General features: G+C 34.7%; 1 protein-coding gene across 2 annotated transcripts in view; it reads right to left on the bottom strand.

Moving 5' to 3' along the window:
• GULP1 (GULP PTB domain containing engulfment adaptor 1) overlaps positions 1-22797 on the bottom strand; it is a 262706-nt gene that overhangs the window by 45803 nt on the left and 194106 nt on the right. For both annotated transcript variants that reach the window (XM_024746061.1, XM_024746062.1), the window contains exons 5-6: positions 6498-6569; positions 514-612 (exon numbers count right to left, since the gene is read on the bottom strand). In XM_024746061.1, coding sequence (XP_024601829.1) covers positions 514-612; positions 6498-6569 — 171 coding nt within the window. The remainder of the gene's footprint in view (positions 1-513; positions 613-6497; positions 6570-22797) is intronic.

The raw sequence follows: 22797 nt of genomic DNA, 5'->3' as shown, positions 1-22797 counted from the left end.
CCTGCTGCTGTCAGCTTAATCTCAGATTTCCAGCCTCCAGAACTGTGAGAAATAAATTTCTATTGTTTGAGCCACCAGGACTGTGGTATTTTATTATGGCAGCCTTAGTAAACTAATACACACTGATTATGTCTACAGGCAATAACAGTCGGTCCAGGACATTTTAATAAACAGCATACAGCTTTTGTCTTCTTTCATACTCAGTGAACCACACTTACATGCATCTCATTCAAGCTTATGAAGAAAAATTCCTAAATACAAGACCAAATACCGTTGAATACACTTTTAATATAAATTTTTATATCCCAAACATAGGCTGCAGAACAAACCGCTCAGAAAGCAATTCCAAATGTTGTTTCTTCCCCTATAAATCCTATAGAGTTTTAAATTGCAGTTAACTGAGAACTCAACAGTTTCAACTGGTAAAACATTTTAAAATACTCATTAAACTAGGAGCATAATTTCAATTAATTCAAGAGTAGAGTGCTTCCGATGTTTAAAAATGAGCCTTACCTTTGTTTTGGGTTCTAGAATTTTTACTCCATAAATTGATATTTGCAACTCAACTTTAGGAATTTTCTGGCCTTCAGATTTCTTGATATGTCTTGCAAACTACAAATGAAAATTTATTCAAAACTGTAATTCTGTTTCTATAGAAAATGAACACATATATTTGGAGCTCATATTCAGTGTTGAAATTTCATTAAATAAATTATTGCCCATTATAAAGTATTTTTATAAACTCCACATGGCCCCCAAATATTTAGAAATCAAACTGAAGCTAAGGATTGAAGTAATTATCCCAGATAAAACACTCAGAACGGACTTCCCGGTGGCGCATTGGTTAAGAGTCCGCCTGCCGATGCAGGGGACACAAGTTCGAGCCCTGGTCCAGGAAGATCCCACATGCTGCGGAGCGGCTGGGCCCGTGAGCCATGGCCGCTAAGCCTGCGCGTCCGGAGCATGTGCTCCCCAACGGGATAGGCCACAACAGTGAGAGGCCCGCGTACCGCAAAAAGCAAACAAACAAACAAAAAAATACACTCAGAACTAGACTCAGTCTAGAAGTATTGAAATGTCCTGGCTTTATCTGGCAATGTTATTCTTTCCCTACTTTCCTTCTCTCCTCCCCCCGCCCCCTTTCTTTTCAAGAAATAGAAGAGAACTATTGAAAAAAATTGTATTTATTACCCCTCTTGTAGGGGTTCAAGAAGTTATTTCCTAGTATAACATTTTGTTAGCATATGGATCACCCTAACTCGATTCAAAACAGAGTATCTGTAAGGCAAGATGGGGTTTCAGTCCTCTTTTGTGTGTCATATTTATATGCATTGTGTATTTCTTTCTAATGTGAATACACATGGTATAGTTCAGTCCCAGAGCAGAGAGTGTTTAAAGGCCTCTTTCTCTTTTCATGATTTTGCACTGCCATGGAGAATAACATAATTAATGCATATAAGAATGCCTTGAAATGTCTGCCTTGATATCCAGGAAGGGGGTTATAGGGGAAGGGTTCCATTTGCTTTATTTCATTTTGGGTGGTATAATTTTTTAGTTTGCTATCTGTCCTGTTCTATAAATACAGGCAGCTTTTTTCTCGGTATTCAGCAGTCTTAACATTCTGCACATAAATGTGACTAATTCATGCCAGAGAATTTTCTTTTTTGTCTTTAAGAAACTTGTTTTGCTTCAGTGCAGACCTTTAAAAACTATCCCAGCTCTCTTCCAAAGAAAGTGGATTAATTTGTTTCTCTTCCCTTCATAATCTTCTTCTTGTATTGGTATAATCAAAGCAATTTGGGGGTTTTCACATATGGAGGCTGACAAAATAAATCAGCTGCTTTCCATCTATGTGAACACGTCTGAACAAAGCCAATCCCATGGCTGGCTGCAGAAGCAGTCTAAGCTGGCTTCCTGGGTGCTGCTCTTTTCCAGAAACAGAAAATGAGCAATAGCTCTTGAAGCCTTTTCCACATCTGGACACAACCTCTCCTGTGACCTCTTTTAGTTTCCAAAAAGTCTGTCACAAAACAACCACTAACATTAAACTTATCTGTTATGTCTTTTCTGCCAGAAAAAAAAAGGAAAAAATGAAAAAGGGGAGGAAGTAGTGGCTACAAGTAGAATAAACAAAGAGGGGAGCAAGGAGGGAGAGAGGGGAAACAAGAGAACGAGACAAAGAAAAAGAAAAATATACATAAAATAGCTGATCTATGGCTTATGAAACCTTTTCTTCTGCTTCATATCAAGATGAAATAATTGTGCTCCAAGAAGGTTCAGAGATCATCCAATCCCATCCTCCCATTTCAAAGATGAGAAAAGTAAGTCTCAGAGAAGTCAGTCACCTTGGTCATAAAATGGATCTGTAGCAATCAGGCCTAGAACCTAGTTTTGCTATCTACTAATAACTCTTTTCTTTTGCCCAGCACATTTTCTGAATTAGAGAAAAAAAACCTTCCAGTTCTATTTTCATGTTTATCAAGGTTGATACTGGTTATTCGCCTTGACTGTTGCACAAATGTTGCAAAACATTTAAGCCGAAGGTTATATTTGTTCAATCTATACTATTTTAAACAAAGTTTAATATTCTCCTTCCTGCTTGGTTTTTGTTTTGGTTTTTTTTTAGTTTGAGATGACTGTATTCTATCTACAGTTTCCATGATTTCTCTAGGTCTCTTTTCCTAGTCGTAGACCTCTCAACTGTGTTCCACAATACATCTAATTTACATTTTGGAGACACATTCATGCTCACATTGTATTCTTTTCTCTCCCTATTTACTACTTGAATGTTAATGCTTGAAAAGCCTTTCTGCAAATTTTTTTTTCCATTTTTGCTTCAGTAAATTTATTTCTTGGTCATCTAGATAGAGTGATCTACCAGTAAAACTTGAATATAATAATCTAATAAGAATATTCAAAGGGAGTAAAGCCTAAGAATTCTGGAGGATATCTGGATGCAACAAATGAATAAACAAAAACAAGCCTTTATCACCACAAAATGATGGGGAAGGGTAAAGTATTACTTGAGATAAATAAAGTACTTAGTTAAATATATGCCACTTGTAAGTAGAACAGCTAAAGAAATTTTAAAGGGAGCACTACTGAGTTTCAATATCATCATCACACAATTTCTATCCATTTCTCAAGGACTTAAAAAGTGAAATCTAACTATATTATTAATGGAATATACATTAGGCAATAAAAATTAATGAATTAATTCAAATTCTTTTTGTGGTTCTTATAAATTGTTGATTTAATTAAACATTTTCCTGATAACTCTTACAGGGATACCAGCTATGTATGTACGTTTATAATTAAAATAATCTTTAAGTATTTCATTAATTAAATAACTGGTTATGAAGACAAAAACAGAGTGTTATGCTACACAGAGAGAGTGAGGTCAAGTGGAGAAACTGCTGGGCCTAGATTTAACAGAACTTTTCAGTAATTTCCAAGGCCACATAGCTTGAGGTAGCTTCATGTAATTTTGTTAGCTCTGCTGCGGTGAGGGGTCTGTCCTCTAAAATTGGGGTCCAGGAATGCTGCTCCCTGGTTATCTCCCAGAGAAATCAAGAAGTTTTGGGTCTACATACCAATATTCATCCACATGTAAATATCACAAGCAGATTGTTGATGAAATATATTGAGCCCTCTGACATTTGTACTAGTTGTATTAAAACTAAATAAATCTCTATTAAAAATAAAATTCCTTACAATAACAATGATATTAAATATCTAGAAGTCAAAAGGGTTTTTTAATTATCACTTTTTGAAAAATTTGGAATTTTCTTAAATTGTAGAATAAAACATGATTAAGAGATAGAAATTGTTGAACATGATTGAGAAATAGAAAATATGCTGTTTTGATATAGAATTTCTGAAAGTAAACACTTATAAAAATTATAATATTTAAGAAAACTTTATGAACTATAAATTCTCCACAAAATGACAGAAAAATAGTACCCAATAAAATAAATCAAAGTTTTAAAATTTTTCTTGAAAAATTATTAGGCATCATTAGACACAGAAGCATAAAAACATACACTATTGAAAATCTTGTAAGTTTTCTATCATCTTGTATTAGTCATAAATTTTGAATTCTTCTTTAATGTCAGAAGCCAATATATTAATATTGCAAACTTTTGAAAAATTATTAAATAGAAATGAAATGTTACCTTATGTGGCAAATAAAATATAATACTGAACTATAGTGGATAAAAAAGTAATCAGAATACATATGTTTAAGAAAAGTACGCAGGATATTAAAATGGGGGATGTGTACACAAAACAGGGTTAATAAGCAAATTTCTTTCTTTTTTTTTTTTTCTTTTTTTTTTAGTAGAGCCATAGCACCATCTTCTGGTCATCTCTACATGACAACAGAATTACACAGGAGCGAGGGTCTAAGTTCTTAAAATAAATGTAAATATTCTTGTATACTCTTGAGTTGTAGCATCTGCCCTTTGATACAAAGAAACAAACAAAAAAATTTAGAAGTAAATAAAAAACATTGTTTTATTTATTTTCATTAGTTCATGAATCATTACCCTTAGATATACTTTCCTGATCTACAAAATTTTTACAATCAATAGAGTAAAGATTGCTTATTAGATTAAGTATTCGGGAAGATACTTGAAAGACAAAAGCTATTATCAACTGAGTATAAATTTTTAAACTATACTTCATGATTTTTATCTTATTGTAAACCACATTCCTTTATTAACAGAGTACATTTCCAAATAGGAAACTACGTAAGAACTGAAAATAAAGTTTCACAAGAATACATTAAAAACTAGCCATTTTTTAGAAAGCATTTCATCTCAAATATCTCTTTGTTACCTAGTCATTACGTAATTGAATCTTTTTGGGTTTGGATTTGGGTTCACTGAATAAAGAACCTCCTAGGTATAAAGAAACATTAAGTGTAAATATCATCATTCTTTTATAAAACATCCTGATTGTAGTGAAGTTGGATTCATACCCAGAGTGTGCAACATTCTGAACATTTAAATAGAAACTTATTCTAAATGTTGTCCATAAATTGTAAGACTCTTAAAATTCTCTATTAGTGCTTAAAAGTATTTGCCAAACAAGCACAAGTATAAATTACTGCCTAATGAGTAGTTAAAAGAAATGGTTGGCGGGTCCCCTTTTTCTCCAAATGGGAGTGAGATCATCTTAGGACCTTTTAGTATATTTCTTTAAAAATACGTAAAATATAAAATACATAAAATATTTTAAAATACAAAAAAATTAAGAAAAGTCAGGTAAAATAAATGGATTAAAATATTACCTTTTATTTCTTTACCCAGAAAGCAAGCCAACTCACTTCAATTTTTTTCTCAATTTAAACACTCAGTAGATTCCACCTGATATGACATTCTCAAAGCAAAGTAATACTTTTTAATGTCTATGATTTTGCCTGGAACAGAGGCCTACCTCTCCTATGGAATAATTGGATGAACTCTAAATAAAGTCAGAAAAGGGTTGTTTCTAAAAAAATTTTGAGAACCATAGAGAATAACAATAAAGTATGTTAACAAAATAGTGCTATGTTAAATTTTCTTTTTTTTTTTTTTTTTTTGCGGTACGCGGGCTTCTCACTGTTGTGGCCTCTCCCACTGCGGAGCACAGGTTCCGGACGTGCAGGCTCAGCGGCCATGGCTCACGGGCCCAGCCACTCCGCAGCATGTGGGATGTTCCCGGACCGGGGCACGAACCCGTGTCCCCTAAATCGGCAGGCGGACTCTCAACCACTGCGCCACCAGGGAAGCCCTTAAATTTTCTTAATGAGATAAACATGAGAATTCTGTTGAAGGAGTTTTTCAAATCTTAGTATCTCAGAGGGAAGGATGTCTTTTGGGATGGGATGCAATTAGAAAAACATGTGAGGGATGAATGGCAGCTTACATAAGATTTTCTCAGGAAACTTGCTGATTCTTAGTATGTAGAGTTGCTTAGTGTCCTTTTCTGCTCTTACTCTCACCAGTTCCCCAGGTCTGCTCATAGATATGGCCAGATCCTCGTGGATTTGTCCATTAGGACGTCTTTAACATATAGTGTCACAGCAAAATGCGGCTTTGTAATTAAGTCTAATTCTATACTTTCAACTGGTGGATATGATATTCTAACTTTTAGATACAGTTGTTCTGCCATTATTAGTCTTTGAGTTAGGGCACAAGTCCACATTGCAAAGTAAAGGCAAGCTACAGAATGTCAACACATAAAATATTGCCGTTACATTTTTTTTGTTGAGTATGAAAAATTATACCTTAGAAAAATACAAAGAGTGTTCCACACCCAGAAAAATAATCGTGTGTACATAGTTATTACTAAATATGTTTCCTTGATCTAGTGATATTCATTCAACAGACCATTTTTACCAGGGTGAAGCCATAGCTGCCACAGAGCTATTCATGCTTTGAATTTTCACCAGTCTACTGATGACTGATGATAAATTCAATACACTAGACACTTATCTGGAGGGCTTGCCCTACCTTTAGCTTCCTTACAGCATCTCTCACAACTTCTGTTCCTTTGGGCTGCTCCACTTCTGTGCTGCCAAGAAACTGAAAATGGTCACTTGTGAGACAGGCTTTACTATATCATATGTAAGTCATGTTGAAATATATCATGGAATAATAGAATGATGTGATAGTAATTCAAGTCCAAATCCTAAATAGAAGTTACTAATTTATATGAAAATATAAATACATTACTTAATCATATACAATTCCTATTATTCAAGGTTTTTTTAAAACATACTTTTCCTAAATACTTTACTTGAAGATTTGTACTGGAAAGAAAATTAAAGACATTTCATTGGGCCCAGAGAAATAAAGTTGAACTCAAATTTAAAATACAATAACAATTAAAAATTATCTGAAAATTTAAAGCATATAATTTTTATGTTGTCAATAGTATATTTTGAGATATTAATGTGGTTTAATACAGTTTATAATGTCAAATCAACATCTTCCTTTGTTTTCCAATTAGCACACTTGTACAGCATGTAAAATTTTTAAATACACACTTTTTTTAATACCCAGTATACAACATTCATCAAAGCCATAAGCTAAAGTACATTCAAAAATTTTTTTAAAAAAAGCTCTACAATTTTACTAAGAGTTAAAATATCCCTGGAGGTTTTTAGTTAAAACCTGACCTATCCCCCCCAAAAAGAAAAAGTTTCATAATAATTACAACATTGTAATAAAATCTCTATCCTGGAGAGATATAATACCTCTTAAACAGAAGTCCAATGTCATGAAATGTCCAAGACCAATTAGAATTGACATGTGGATATTTTATTCTACAGATTATTTCTATATAAATAGCAAATAATCATTAAATTCATTAGGTATATATAATTTTCCAAAGACTTTTTTTCTTGTCACATACTATCACTCATCATAACACCAGGGTGGGATAAGAATTCATCACTTCTTATATAAATAGACATATGCATGAGTATGTATGTATATATACTTTACATCAAATAATTAAGTAGAACCTTTTTCATGTGTTAACTCACAGAATAAAAGGGAGCAAAATAGTAATGTCAGGGTATCTTTTAAAATCACATTTAATTCATTCTTTTTTAAAAAAAAATTATTGGAGTATAGTTTATTTACAGTCAGCTAGTAACACAACTATAGCTGTGTTAGTTTTAGGTGTACAGCAAATTGAATCAGTTATATACATACATATATCCACTTTTTTTTTTTTTTAGATTCTTTTCCCATATAGGCCATTACAGAGTATTGAGTAGTTCCCTGTGCTATACAGCAGGTTCTTATTAGTTATCTATTTTATATACAGCAGTATTATCTATACTGACATATATATATGTCAATCCCAATCTCCCAATTTATCCCTCTCTTTCATTCTTGAAAAAACTAACAATAACAACTAAAGAAATGAGAGTTTTGTTTTCAAAATGGGCTCTGTGTATTACCTGTATGAGAATTACCTAGGGAGCAGGTTAAAACATAACAATGCAGATTTCTCAATCTAATAAGGGTAGGGCTAAGGAATTATATTTCTAAAACCATCACAAGTGATTTCTTGTACTAAAATCTAAGGAACAGACTTAGAAAATAGTAACAGCTGAGGAGAAGAGTAGAAGGTAGATAGAAAAGGTGAGCTGAAAATATAGGAGAGGGGCTTCCCTGGTGGCGCAGTGGTTGAGAGTCCACCTGCCGATGCACGGGACACGGGTTCGTGCCCCGGTCTGGTTGAAAATATATATATATATATATATAGGAGATAACTGCTGATCCCGTTTCTAATAAGCTCATGGAGCGAACGTGAAGCTCAGAAGCATTAAGGCAAAAAAGTTTCAGTTTTCAGATTCTACAAGTACAACAGTTTCTTTTTCTAATATATTCAAACTATGCCAAACAACTGCAACTTGGTCTAGATGTAATATCATTAGGCACTAGGTTTGTCCCTCTGTGACCTCAAATTGGTTGACCACATCTGCAAAAAAAGACCAAAATTAATGGAGAAATTCTCAGCTAAAAAGGAACTGAAAACCTGCTACTAAGATATGTGAGACAGCCAAATTGATTCCTGACACCAATGGACCCATCACATTTCTTCTGTTTCAGGACAGTGTATTCAACTTTGGCTTCATGATACAATAACTTGGGAGCTTTAAACTTAGACCAATGCCTGGGACTCTGATTTAATTAGCTGGGGCGGAGCCAGGGCATCTGCATTTTAAAGCTCCCCAGGTGATTTTAACGTGCCATCAGATTTGAAAAGCACTGTTTTAGATCGTGCAGAAAGAGTAAAGCGTTCAAGTGACAGGAGGGGAGCGAACACAGTAGAAGCTATTTAGTTCTGAGTAAATCCACGGGGTAAACTCTTCTCAACATCTCTGAAATTATCACTGAGAGATTCCCCATTAGTGGTGGTCTAGTGTTAGCAGAACAGGAAGGTAAAAGCAGACTACATTGCTAAGTGATTACTGAACTATAAGAAGGAAGCGTCTGATGTGTCGATAACAGACTGTAAGAGTTGCTAGAAATATTTATGGAAAATATTCGTACTTCGGCAGTAATGTCATGAGTCATAGTGGTTATATGTAAATAGGCCCATATGGGAAAATTATGGAAGAACTCCAAGTACATTCTAAATGAATCAACCTCTTGCAGTGCTCCAGGAACATTTTAATGTTTCTTTCACGTTGGCTTTAATTAAACCATCTGAGTAATGAAACACAGGGAGAAGCCTTGAATGATTGTGGGAACTAAGCTTTAAAGATTTCCAATATGAAGCTTGCCGCTTAACCCTTTTTTTCTATGTAATGTTGGATGAACTGAATGGAAATAATTTTAAAACTGAAAAGCAGATTATTCCTTATAATAGTTCCTGTATTTTTAAGTTATAAAAGTCATGATACTTAGATTAAATAGTTCACATTTGTGTGCATTCCATGTCTATATAAAATATTTATAAGATCCTTGAATATGATGCAGCATGCTAGAATAAACTCTAGGCTTAGAATCTGAAGATACTGAAAGGTCACTTAGTCTCTGCCTTATTTGATTCTTGAAAAATAAGGATAATAATATTGTTCTTCTCTCCTTACAAAATTGCTCTGAAGATCAACTGCAGTAAGAGAAAAGAAAAAAAACAAAAACAAAAACACCCTGTAAACCGCAAAGTGCTTTATAATTATGAGGGATTGTCACTTCTTAATTTAATGATTGTTTGGGGAAGACACTAGAATTCAGTGGATATTGTTGGTGCCTGCTCAACTCTCCTTGGATCTTCTTTATCAGTGCTGGGATCCATCCTCCAGCTTCCCCATGCTTTGCTGGTAATGGCTCACACACAAGACCTTCAAAGGATTTCCTTTGGGCAATGAGGTCACTTTGCCAGTACAGAGAGCTGGAGACACCTGGAAGTTTTTTGCTTTGCCCCATATCACAATATTCCTTAGCTAATGACTGGTGTAGAAAAATAGAAAAATAACTTCGTATTCTAAGAAAAAAAAAGATTTAGAGCCAAGTTTACAGATTACAAGGAGAGAAAAAATATACTGAGATATGAAAGGGACTAAAAGTTTAAACTCCCATGCCCCAGCTCTTCATAGGAAAAGAGGGGAGTGTGTAAAATAAAGCAGAGGAAGAAATGGAACCCAGGAATCAAGGGGGTGGGGCAGTGACAGAGGGTGTTAACCACTACATATATGACAAACCAAGGCACAGCAGTGTAGAAGGTTATCCAGAAATAAAGAAGAAAATAACAAGAGTTGAAAATGGTTACTTCAATGAGTGACACTTGGGAAAAGAGCTGAGGAACATTTTGCTTTTTCATTAGAAGCCTTGGGGAAATATTTGTTTAAAATGGACATGGATAACTTTGATTAAATAAAAATTGAATTAAGTCCCCAAGTGATAACAAGTTAAAGTTGCACATACTCATTTATTCCTTAAAAAAAAAAGAGAGTATTTACTATAAGTCAAGCATTTACTAAGTGCTGGGTATATAGCAGGGGGAAAATGTCCCTGTCCTAGTGTAGTTTATATCCCAGGGACCATACCTGTGTATGTGCACATGTATGTATGTATGTATGTATCTATATATTTCTTTGTTTATGTCTAGATCACATATTTCTAACATATCTTAGATGGAATAAGTAAAAATAACACAAATAATAACATAAATTAAGCAGAGTGTAATATTTAAGATCGAGTGATCAGGAAAGTCCTCTCTAAAAGGGTGACATTTTAATAGCGACCTGAATGACAGGAAGAAATGAAAGATACTCAAACATATTGAGTCTAAATTCCTTTGATGTATCAGTTAGAGTAGCAGACTCAACAGCTGGGTATACAAAGTAGAGCTTGGGGAAGAAGAATTCTGGGTAAGAGGTGTGGATTAGGGAGACCCTGGCACTGAGGTCTCAATGGAAGGACTGAGGAGTGCCAGAACCACGGGTCCCCAGGTAGCTGCCATGCTGCAGAGGGAGATGAAAGAGAAGAATGCTGCCAACAGAAATAAGTTAAATGTTCGGTGAAAGGGCAAGGAGAATCAAGAAAGTTAGCTCCTTAATATTAGTAATCAGGGTTATCAGATTAGCAAATAAAATTATAGGATACTGCTGTTGGTGGGAATGTAAAATGTTACAGCTACACTGGAAAATAGTTTTGGTAGTTTCTCTGAAGACTAAATATGCACTTATCCTAAGGTACAGCAACTGTACTTTTTGGTATTTATCCCAGATAGATGAACACATATTCCTGTAAATATTTTTGCACTGATGTTCACAATGGACCTATTTGTATTAGTCAAATGTCAGAAACAACCCAAATATACTTCAGTGGGTGGATGGTTAAACAAACTGTGGTACATCCATACCATGGAACACTACTCAGCAATAAAAATAAGTGGACTATTGTTACACACACAACTTGGATGGATCTTAAGGGAATTATGCTGAATAAAAGAAGTTAATCTCAAAAATTCTCTTTTCTGTTATGAAATTTACCTAAATAAAAAATATAGAAATTTTGTTTTACAATCTCTTAGAAAATGGGACATTGGTATGTTGAACACTTTCAATTGGGTAAAAGTCATTGCTTTTATGTTTTAGCAACTTTATGTCTTAGCTCCTCCATGTGGCAGAAAAAAATAACAATGATGAGAAGAGAGTATAATGTATCAGACTGTTTTTGCTTTATACATGTAGATTCTAAGTGCTATTTTTCAGTGTGGCAAAAGAGCAAAAGAAAGAGTTATGTGTTCCGAGACCAGTGATAATGGTTGATGCTCTTTTTCTTATTTCAAGTATTCAAGATTTTATCAATTATATTTCTTCAGAGTCTCCAATAGACAACATTCTTTTCAGCACATACTTTTTTTGAAAGATCAGGCATTAGACCTTACATAAGTCCAAGTGCGTGTCTTGCACAATTGTGTGTCTGTGCTTTGAAGATCTGCAACAAAATTTTTCTGTTTACTTATGAATAAACATTTCTACTTTAATAGTAATGTATGTTCACTGTAGGAAATTTAGAAACTACAGAAAAATATATCAATGAAAATAAGCATCAACTTCTTTCTCACAATCAAGAGGTAATTATCATTGAAAATGTAATATGCTTTAAATTTGTTACTGTTAAAGTAATCGGCTGGTGATAGTATTAGGCAAACTTACAAAAACAAACAAAACCTCTTAACTTACTATATATGACTGATTCCATTTGGGGCATTATTGTGTGTGTGTGTGTGTGTGTGTATTTAAATTTTGGCTACTAGTTATTAAAAGGATTGAAGATTAGAATACTGAATAATGTTTTGATCCTAGATAATATGGACAGATAGGAAAGATATAAAAGGACATTTACAATATATTAGACTATGAAAAGTAAGATGACAGTGATATAAAAATGTTTTGTGTATTCTTTGTCTATATATTGAAAGGTATAACAACATAGCATATATTTTTCACAGATTTTACAAACTATAAAATGTCTTTGGAAAATCATCAATAAAGACTTTGACAAGTACAGAGCAAATTTTTGATACTTTAAAGCTAATTATATATTCTGTGCAAATAGTCCAACCTACGCATCTCTTTGCTCAGTGCTTTTGGATACTTAGTAAATGCACTCACAGCAGATATTTTAGAGGCTGGAGGTTGTTGAAATTAAAAACAGAAAAATGTCATCAAACTCACTATTATATACAAAAATATTTACTTTATAGACTTTTAAAATTAGAATGCTATTAAGATATTTCATATCTGGTTTAATATTTTCCAAAACTCCCACAACTATTTTTCAATTAATTAAAATGACACAGGCTTTTCTTTTAAGCTAATCTCAAGTGATGTCTGTAGTCATTTCTTCCAGTTATTTCATTGTATTCCATTATGCCTAAAATAAACATTTTGCAAAAACGTGTGAAAGTTTGAGAATTACACCTTCATTTTCAAATATTACTTGAAATTGACTTTTTTTTTTCCCGCTTAAAAGACTGAATAGTTTGTTTTATGACTTGCTTCTTTGCCAGTAGAGAGCAGTGTTGGACATCATATGGACCTAATTATAATATCTGCTTTTCTTGCTTTCTCAAATGTTTTTAGAATCACTCTGTAAATATGAAAATGTGGTTTTTTGAAAAATAAATGCCAGATAAACAACAACTAAAATAATTAACTAAAGAGTTACTAAGCCTAGCTGCTATGAAATCTGACACTAACATATGAAGGAGCTAACATAAATATATTGAATACACATTTATATCAAATTCAAAATATGCCAATTGTATGTAGATAACATGTTCTCTATACAATTATTTTAAAATAATAAAGGAAAATAATTTTCATTTTGTACAACATAAAAGCTTTCTCTAACATCAAGGTTAATAAATAACTCTTGGTAGCATAACTACCAATGGATATTTTAACTACAGAAGAAAAATAAATGAGTATGTCTCTATCTTTGTAAGCAAGGTTTCAGAGACTCAAACAGGATGGGGCTAATTTTCTTGGCGTTAACTTGACTGCATGTGTGTATAAAAAAAACCCACAAAAAACCCCCCAGTACTTAAACCTTCCAGCTACTCAACTGCACCCAGTAAATAACCCATACAGGAGTAACCCAATTTAATTTTATAGTCTTTATTTGGCTGACTCTCCATGTCACAGTGCCAAACAATATAAAAAGCACATCATAATAATCAATTGCTAAAGAAAGGTCAGAATCAATCGAACTTAAACCTATTACTTAATTGTCAAAACCATAATCCTAAAATATAAAATAAAATAGATCCACCAAAAAAGAAAGGATATAATTTAAACTAAATACTCTAAAGTTTATCCTTTAAAGGATGAGCAGGATTTAAAAGAGAATAAAAAATACTGGGGTCAGTGTTTAAAAGTTTACATTTTATATTTGATTTGATAGTTATTCTCACTTTATTGTAGTAACTTTCTATTAAATTGTATCTTTTTTATTATTATGTTATTTTTTATTTTATTTTTTATTTTTGGCTGCGTTGGGTCTTCATTGCTGCACGCGGGCTTTCTTTAGTGGCGGGGAGTGGGGGCTACTCTTCGTTGTGGTGCACGGGCTTTTCACTGTGGTGGCTTCTCTTGTTGCAGAGCACGGCTCTAGGGGCACGGGCTTCAGTAGTTGCAGCATGCGGGCCCTAGAGTGTGCAGGCTTCAGTAGTTGCAGTGCACGGGCTCAGTAGTTGCAGCGTGCAAACTCTAGGGTGAGCAGGCTTCAGTAGTTGTGAAGCACACGGGCTCACTAGTTGTGGCACATGGACTCAGTAGTTGTGGCGCACAGGCTTAGTTGCTCCGTGGCATGTGGGATCTTTCCGGACCAGAGATTGAACCTGTGTTCATTGCATTGGCAGGCAGATTCTTAACCACTGCGCCACCAGGTAAGTCCTATTAAATTGTATCCTCTATCTTCTTATTTTACATGAATACAGAGTGTATTATTTTAACAGGCTCTTGCTATTAAAACAAGATTCCTAATTTTAAGGCAAAACAAACCTAGTTGCTATAAACAAGAAACTGTGCTCATTGCCCACTGTGGAAGGGTCTCCCAAATCGAGTTTTGAATCACACAGTCACAGTAAGAAGCACTGAGGGTTTTGTTCTGTCTCAGAGGCCCCTCCACAGTCAAACTTCTTTTACATCTGAGGAGTGAGACAGGTGGAGTGAAGGGCAGAGCATTCACCTGTGTTGTTATAAATAAAATTATTACAAAAATAAATAAACACCAACTTACACAGAAAGCCAAAAGCATGGGCTTTGAATCCAGACAGGCTTTACAATCCATTTTCTCCTTAGAGAACCACTTGATTGTGGACTGTGGAGATATTATCATTCAACTCCCATTATTTTATAGATAATATAAACTGAGGACAAAGAAGGTGAAGTGACTTCTGAAGGTCACAAAGCTTTTCAGTAGCAGAGCGAGGGCTAGGATTCCAGCTCTCCTAAATTTCAGACATATATACTATTTTTGCTATCTTAAATAAAACAGAAACAGAAGGAAAGATAATATAGTATACTGGATATATATTACCCATTTAGGCCACGTCCATTTGGTTAATTAAGTTTTACGTTATAGGTTCTTTCTACTGTGAGATATGCTTAAGGTGTGAGGAAGTCACCTCACACCAGCCAGAATGGCCATCATCAAAAAAATCTACAAACAATAATTGCTGGAGAAGATGTGGAGAAAAGAGAACCCTCCTACACTGTTGATGGGAATGCAAATTGGTACAGCTGCTATGGAGAACAGTATGGAGGTTCCTTAAAAAATAAAAATAGAACTACCATACAACCCAGCAATCCCACTCCTGGCCATGTACCCGGAGAAAACCATAATTCAAAAAGATACATGCACCTGGGACTTCCCTGGTGGTGCAGTGGTTAAGAATCCGCCTGCCAATGCAGGGGACATGGGTTCGAGCCCTGGTCCAGGAAGATCCCACATGCTGCAGAGCAACTAAGCCCATGTGCCACAACTACTGAGCCTGCGCTCTAGAGCCCATGAGCCACAACTACTGAGCCCACATGCCACAACTACTGAAGCCTGTGTGCCTAGAGCTCGTGCTCTGCAACAAGAGAAGCCACCGCAATGAGAAGCCTGTGCACCACAACGAAGAGCAGTCCCTGCTCACCTCAACTAGAGAAAAGCCCACATGCAGCAATGAAGACCCCAAACAGCCAAAAAAAAAAAGGAAAAAATATACATGCACCCCAATGCTCATTTCAGCACCATTTACAATAGGCAGGGCATGGCAGCAACCTAAATGTCCATCAACAGAAGAATGGATAAAGAAGATGTGGTACATATATACAATGGAATATTACTCAGCCATAAGAAAGAACAAAATAATGCATTTGCAGCAACATGGATGGACCTAGAGATTGTCATACTGAGTGAAGTAAGTCAAACACAGAGACAAATATCATATGATATCGCTTATATGTGGAATCAAAAAAAAAGGGTACAAATGAACTTATTTACAAAACAGAAGTAGAGTCATGTATGTAGAAAACAAACTTATGGTTACCAGGGGATAAGGGTGGGGGGGATAAATTGGGAGACTGGGACTGACATATACACACTACTAATAAAATGGATAACTGACAAGAACCTGTTGTATAGCATAGGAAGCTCTACTCAATACTCTATAATGGCCTATATGAGAAAAGAATCTAAAAAAGAGTGGATGTATGTATATGTATAACTGATTCACTTTGCTGTACACCTGAAACTAATACAACATTGTAAATCAACTATACTCCAATAAAAAATTTTTTTAAAAATCTGAGGAAGTCAAAAGAATATTTGGTTGGCTTTACGGTTAGGTAACCTGAATTTCCTCTACCATTTCTTTATTGAAGCTCTCAGAGCTTCAGTTTCCTCATTCATAAAATGGGGATAACACACAGTGTTTCTGTGAGAATTAAATGAGAAAATGCAATCAGTGACTGGCACAGAGTGGATGTTCACCGAATTTATGCTTAGAAATTAAAATACAATAATAAAATAACAGTCACAACAAGAATTTTAAAAAAGCCAACCTACCAACAGACTATGAAGTAAGCAAGAAAAAAACCTTATTTTAAGCCACTAGTAGTCAGATTTTCGCTATAGAGGCAGCTAGAATCCTTACCAACACATACACAGGTATATTCTTTCCTCAAAATTTTATTGGTTATTTTTAAACACTTATTCTTCTAAATTCTCATTGTAATTTAATTTCATTGCAATGTAATTAATTATACAAAATGATATGTGAGATTTTTAGGATATCTATGAAATACCTACATGTGGATACCTTATCAGTAAGTGTTTATACTGTTTTTCAGGAAGCCCAAGTACTTTTCTTGCTAAATATATTCCTAGTTGCTTTATAGTCTGGGGTAAACAAGTTTTTTAAAATTCTATTTATAACAAATTATTGCTACTATGGGAAACATTTACCCTGCATTTAGTCAGCTTACCAAATTATCTTATTAAGCTTAGCAGTTTTATTTCTTTTGAAAAATGTGAATCTACTGGAATGTAATTATCAATATCTTTCTCAATATTGTTACAAATTCTTTCATCTTCCTTGCTTACAAAACAATGTTAAATAACAGTTATAACAAGTATCCATTTCTTATTCTTAATTTTCATGAGATTAAGCTTTTGGCAATACAATATACTGCTTATTATTCTACTTCTGTTTTAAACTTCAATAACATAATTGCCCCCAAACTTCTTGTGCTCCTGAACTCTGTCCAAAAAGAATATATTTATCCGGAGAAGGCCCTAATATTTCAAAGAACCTCCACATTTCTCCTGAGCTAAATTTATCTCTTCTTCTCCCTTTTGGAGCGAACGTTCTTTAAAAGCTCTGCATCCATCCTAATTCAGGGGATAACATTTCCAGTACTTCCCCTCTGAAACACTATGTTATCATCATCATTTCTCTAACCTCTTCCTCCTCATCATCATTATTATTTCTATATCCTAATTCATTTAAAAAATATTTATTGTGTACCATCTATGTGTCAGTTTCTGTTCTAGATACCAGGGATACATTAGTGAACAAAACAGATCCAAATCCCTGACCTACTAATGCTGCTGTAGGCTACACCCTTATCTTCAGTGCTCAGAGGGGGTGCCTATATTTTCTCACAGGTTTTTTCATTCCACTCCATCTACAGCCCTATGAAGTATAATCTAAATAAACTGCAACAACAGAGCTTCCAGATCAACAATAATTGCCATAGTGGAGCTCTCTGGCTGTATGTGAACAGTTTTGAAATCTTAAGCCGTCTTGGAGAAGACCTCATCACAAGCTGTGAGCAGAACTTCTCCTTCACATTTAAATATCACAGAAATGAGTGACCACGTTAAGGGATTTTACTACTCAAACTGCTATCCTTGTTTCTTTACGAAGGGATAAAAATCTACTTTTTAGGTCTTGATAGGCTGTGTGTAGCTCTTTCGAGCGAAAACTGAGTGTGGGCTCATGATATACTCCTGAAATGCAGATTTCTTTCTTTCTTTCAGCAGACCTTCTGTCAATGATTAATATGGCCTGATCACTTTGTGAAGCACTGCTGCGTGCACAGCGCTCATTAGTGTGCTGTGATGGTACGAGCAAAGAAGATGGGATCCTGCCCCCTGGGGTTTTACCTGCTCGATTTAGAGATTCAAACACATACAAGGAAAGGCACAGACAACAAAAAACAAGACAAACAAACAAACAAAAACCTGAGATCTGGAACAGATTGAGACAAGCTTAACGTACTATTCTACTCCCATCAGGGGCCCCCAGAGGCACAAGTGAAAGCAGGCTCTGCACCGAGCAGGCTTTCTTTTAATCAAGAACTGTTTACTGAGGACCTACTATGTGTCAGGCACTGTTCCAGGTACTTAGATACAGTGATGAACAGAAGAGTCCAAGTCTCTAGGGAAGTGGCTTGGTGGAAACATGCATAAGGGTTTTAGAACCACATGGACACAAAGTTTGAATTCTGGCTCTGCCACTTGATAGGTTTATGAATCTTAACATCTCTGAGCAGCAGCATCTTCTTTTGTAAAATGTAGATAAATATCCCTGTATTTATAAATGGTTATAAGCAAAAATCGTATGGGTAAAGGGCCTGACACATAGTAAGCATTCAAAAAATATTTGCTTCATTCAATAAATGCTCTTACAGGGAAAGATAAATACTGTATGGTATCGTTTATATGTGGAATCTAAAAAATACAACAAACAAGCGAATATAACATAAAAGAAGCAGACTCACAGATATAGAGAACAAACTAGTGGTTACCAGTGGTGGGGGGGTGAGGGGTAATATAGGGTAGGGGAGTGGGAGGTACAAACTGTTGGGTGTGAGATAAGCTCAAGGATGTATTGTACAACACGGGGAATATAGCCAATATTTTGTAATAACTGTAAATGGAAAGTAAACTTTAAAAATTGTATAAAAATTTAAAAATAAAATAGAAAAAAAATACATGCTCCTAAATGATATATAGGTGCTGATTATTTGGTTCTATATCCTAAAGTAATGCTGGAACAACAGAGTTTGTGACTGATTATTTTCAACAACGGTCAGGGCTTTTTTTTCTTCTGATTTTATAGACTCAACATAATTCTATTAATAGGGCTTAAATAAGTCTTCTGGGAAGCTGATGACTCTGGCTAATTAAGTGGCAGATTGGGAAATACAGACGCATCAAGCATCCAACAATGGCAGAGTCCTGGCAATTTCTACGGGGGAATAGGAGAATGAGTGGGTCACTCTGATTTTGTGTAATCAGTTGCGTCCATTTATGGAAGGATTCTGCCTTGCAATCAGATGCTGCTATGAGGATGCTGCTGTTTTACTCATTAGCTAATAGCTGAATTCCCTCTTCCCTGTTTGTAAAAGTGAGCAGCTATTCTGCTTCTACTATCACAACTCATTCTTCCTACTTTTGTTACCATTAAGCCCATCTACTTCTAATTTAATTTGATAATTCAGTTTATTTTTTTAAGTCTATACTGTTTTCTTTTTAAAGACAATTTTATTTATTTATTTTCAATAGTTGAAGTCAGTTATCACTAATTAGCACCGATTAGTCTTCACTGTAATGCTTAACTGGTTTTTCTTTAACCTTACTATATGCTGCTTTTATTTGATTATCCTTGACCTTTAAAAAAAATCAGTTGTCACATATTCCTCAGCAGCTTTTGAGAGTATTTTTCAGTTGCCCTTTGAAAATTCTAATCCTGGTATTAACATAGACCTTTATGTTTTTATTGGAAGACTTCTAAAAATTTAATAACCTGATTAGTAACTATAATTCCAAACTATATTAAAAATTCCCTTTATATATACAGAATTATATTGCAGTATATTACTTTTCTCAGAAAGAACTATATACATTTCTATTTCCCATGATATATTTGATTAATATATCAAATACCTAAATTTGCTATATTCACACTGCAAAACTGGTATTTGAGAAGAACCTTTACTTTATATGCAGTTCCATTATTAATATGACTAAAGTTTAAAGTAAGTTACTTATTTTTAACACATTTTTAATTTAAGCATTTTATGACATGCCGTTTCAATTCCTTGCACATCAGGATTAATATACTATATATATACTGGCTCAGGCCTGAGATTAATTTATTTTCATTTAAAAGCAATAAATGTTATTAAAATGCACAAATAAGTGAAGTATTAGCAAAGATATAATAGCATTAAAATCATATTTATTTGCATTTCATTTCGGGGCTAATCTAGTATAAATTTCAAAATTATATATGGCCACAATAGAAATTATGCATGCTGCTACATGTAAGAATTAGAAAACATATGGCATTCTCTCTTTGCACCAAAAATTTACATTCTGTTACTGAATATTCAAGTTAAAAGATCTATCCAAACTCAGAAAGCCTCACTCTATAAAGCCTCAATAACCCCTCTTCTCCCCAGTAATAGAATTTTACTAAAGACTCTGAGAGTTTCTGCCATTTAAACATGATTATGTCTTTATCTGAAGGTAGATGGCATTGCACACATCAGACACCTTGGGGAAGGGCCTTTTTAAGTCCTTGATAACATCTCATTGGAGTTGGAGGGCCTCAGTCACTAGAACCCCATCTGGCAAGCTTTGCCTGTAGAAATCCTGCCAGCAGCCTGCAGGAAGGAATGCAAAGTGGGTGGTTGGTAGCGAAAATGTCAGGAGAAGAGCAAGTAACTTTCCCTTATTCTCAACAGTCTTGTGAGCCTCACCACAGAAAGTACTTTTGGCTTGTTGCTCTAAGACACTTCCTGAGAGAAGGAAGAAATTCAGGTTGTGGTTGGTTCTTCTGTACTTGGATTGAAATTTCCACTGTTATTAGGATAGCAAATTTACCAAGTTACCATATATACTATTCGTAAAATACAAATCGTCACGTAAACACTGAAGTCAAGGGGCTTTATTTTTGTTAATTCTTATTGTCCTCAAAGATTGGCTGTTTACTGAATGACCAAGTCAAACTTTATTCTGCCAAGGATATAGTGCTAGGAAGAACCTCTGGACTCAAATTAAGATTTGAATCTTGGCTCTGCTGTTACTAAGTTTTTGGTCAATCTACTTTACATTTCCAAATGTTAGTCTTTATAAAAAGTGGTAGTGATACTTCTATATAGAGTCATTCTGAGGATTGCTGAATATAATGAGAATACAGTATTTAGTATTTAATAGTATTTAGTATTTAATAGCCTTGTCTCACTTAATCAAGTAGGAGAACTAAAACTATTTTATAATAAAAGACAAAGAGTCTCTTTGAAATTAAATTGTTCCATACTACATGATCCAGATATATTACAGAAAACAAGTAATCAATTAGCTTCTGGTTTTTATCTACTACTTTGAAATTATATAAATGTGAGTAAAAAGGCAAGGGTGTTTGTCATGCTAGTTCCCCCCCACCATGGTTTTATTTTTTTAATTAAAAAAAATTTATTTATTTATTTATTTATTTATTTATTTATTTACTTGGTTGCGTCGATGCGGCAGGTGGGCTCCTTTGTTGCGGCTTGCCAGCTTCTTAGTTGCGGCAGGAGGGCTCCTTAGTTGTGGCTTGTTAGTTGTGGCATGTGAACTCTTAGTTGCGGCATGCATGTGGGATCTAGTTCCTGGACCAGGGATCAAACTCGGGCTCTCTACATTGGGAGCGCGGAGTCTTAACCACTGTGCCACGAGGGAGGTACCCCACCCGTGATTTTAATGTCCCAGTATAACTCCAGGAATTTAATAAATGGGAATCTGATATTTAAGTGGGACTATGAAGTGTCTGTGTGTGTGTGCATGTGTGTGTGTGTTTGTGTATACCAGCAAGTATACTCATGGGCCTGTATTTAAAATAATGAAAGGAAAAGAACGGATAAATAGGGTACTATTTAATCAAATGTTAGAGATAAAAAATATACAGGAAACATTACATTTAAACTTTACTAAGTGCTAAGTATAGTGCTTATGACTTTTTCCAAGAAACTTCTAAATTTAATAAGGTAAAAATCTGGTGTTACGAAAATTATATCTGCTGTTAAATTAAGTGGTATAAGTGTACTATGTAGGTGTGTGGTGATCTCATTAATGAGGTCATGCAGTTGGTCATTGTACAAAAGAAGTTAGTCTGAGGTAATCAGAAACACACTGGTTCAGTGACTATAAATTGGTTAAAATCTGAAACTTGTGCTGTTAAATGATCCAGTTTGTGAAGGTCAAGGTACAGCATTAAGGAAGTATATCATCTAAATGATCTCAATGTCTCTAATTTATATGTCTCAAGTTCAATACATAGATAGATAGATGTATTGCTTTGGGGCCAAAGTATTTAACCTATTGGTTATGATTTTCTGTCTAAACAGACTTGTACATGGATAATTGTACTGCTAGCTAGAATAGCACATCTGCATCCAATGGGTAAATCAGTTATAGGCCATATCTAAAGATTTGGCATGCTATATCTGTTTGCTTGAGAATATTTGTTGACAGGGAGATCACTACCTCACAAGAGCATCTGCTACTGTACAGTAGCATTGTGTATAATATTCTTCCTAGTATGGAGTTATTTTGGGGAGAATGACAATGAAGCAGAAGCTAAAATACTGAAGGAACAAAGGAGTCACCTGGGGATTACAGATGACTTAAATTAGGAGAGGAAGAGTGGCACAGTTTGATAACATGAGACTCAGAGAGAGTAGGAAAGGCGAAGGAAAGTCAAGTCGCTTGCCAGGCCAGGTGTTCTGGGAGGAGT

Source organism: Neophocaena asiaeorientalis, unplaced genomic scaffold (assembly GCF_003031525.2).
Source record: "Neophocaena asiaeorientalis asiaeorientalis breed wild unplaced genomic scaffold, Neophocaena_asiaeorientalis_V1.1 scaffold421, whole genome shotgun sequence".
Lineage (NCBI taxonomy): Eukaryota > Metazoa > Chordata > Mammalia > Artiodactyla > Phocoenidae > Neophocaena > Neophocaena asiaeorientalis.
The sequence above is the reverse complement of the archived record's forward strand: the minus strand, read 5'-3'. Positions and strand labels throughout refer to the sequence as shown.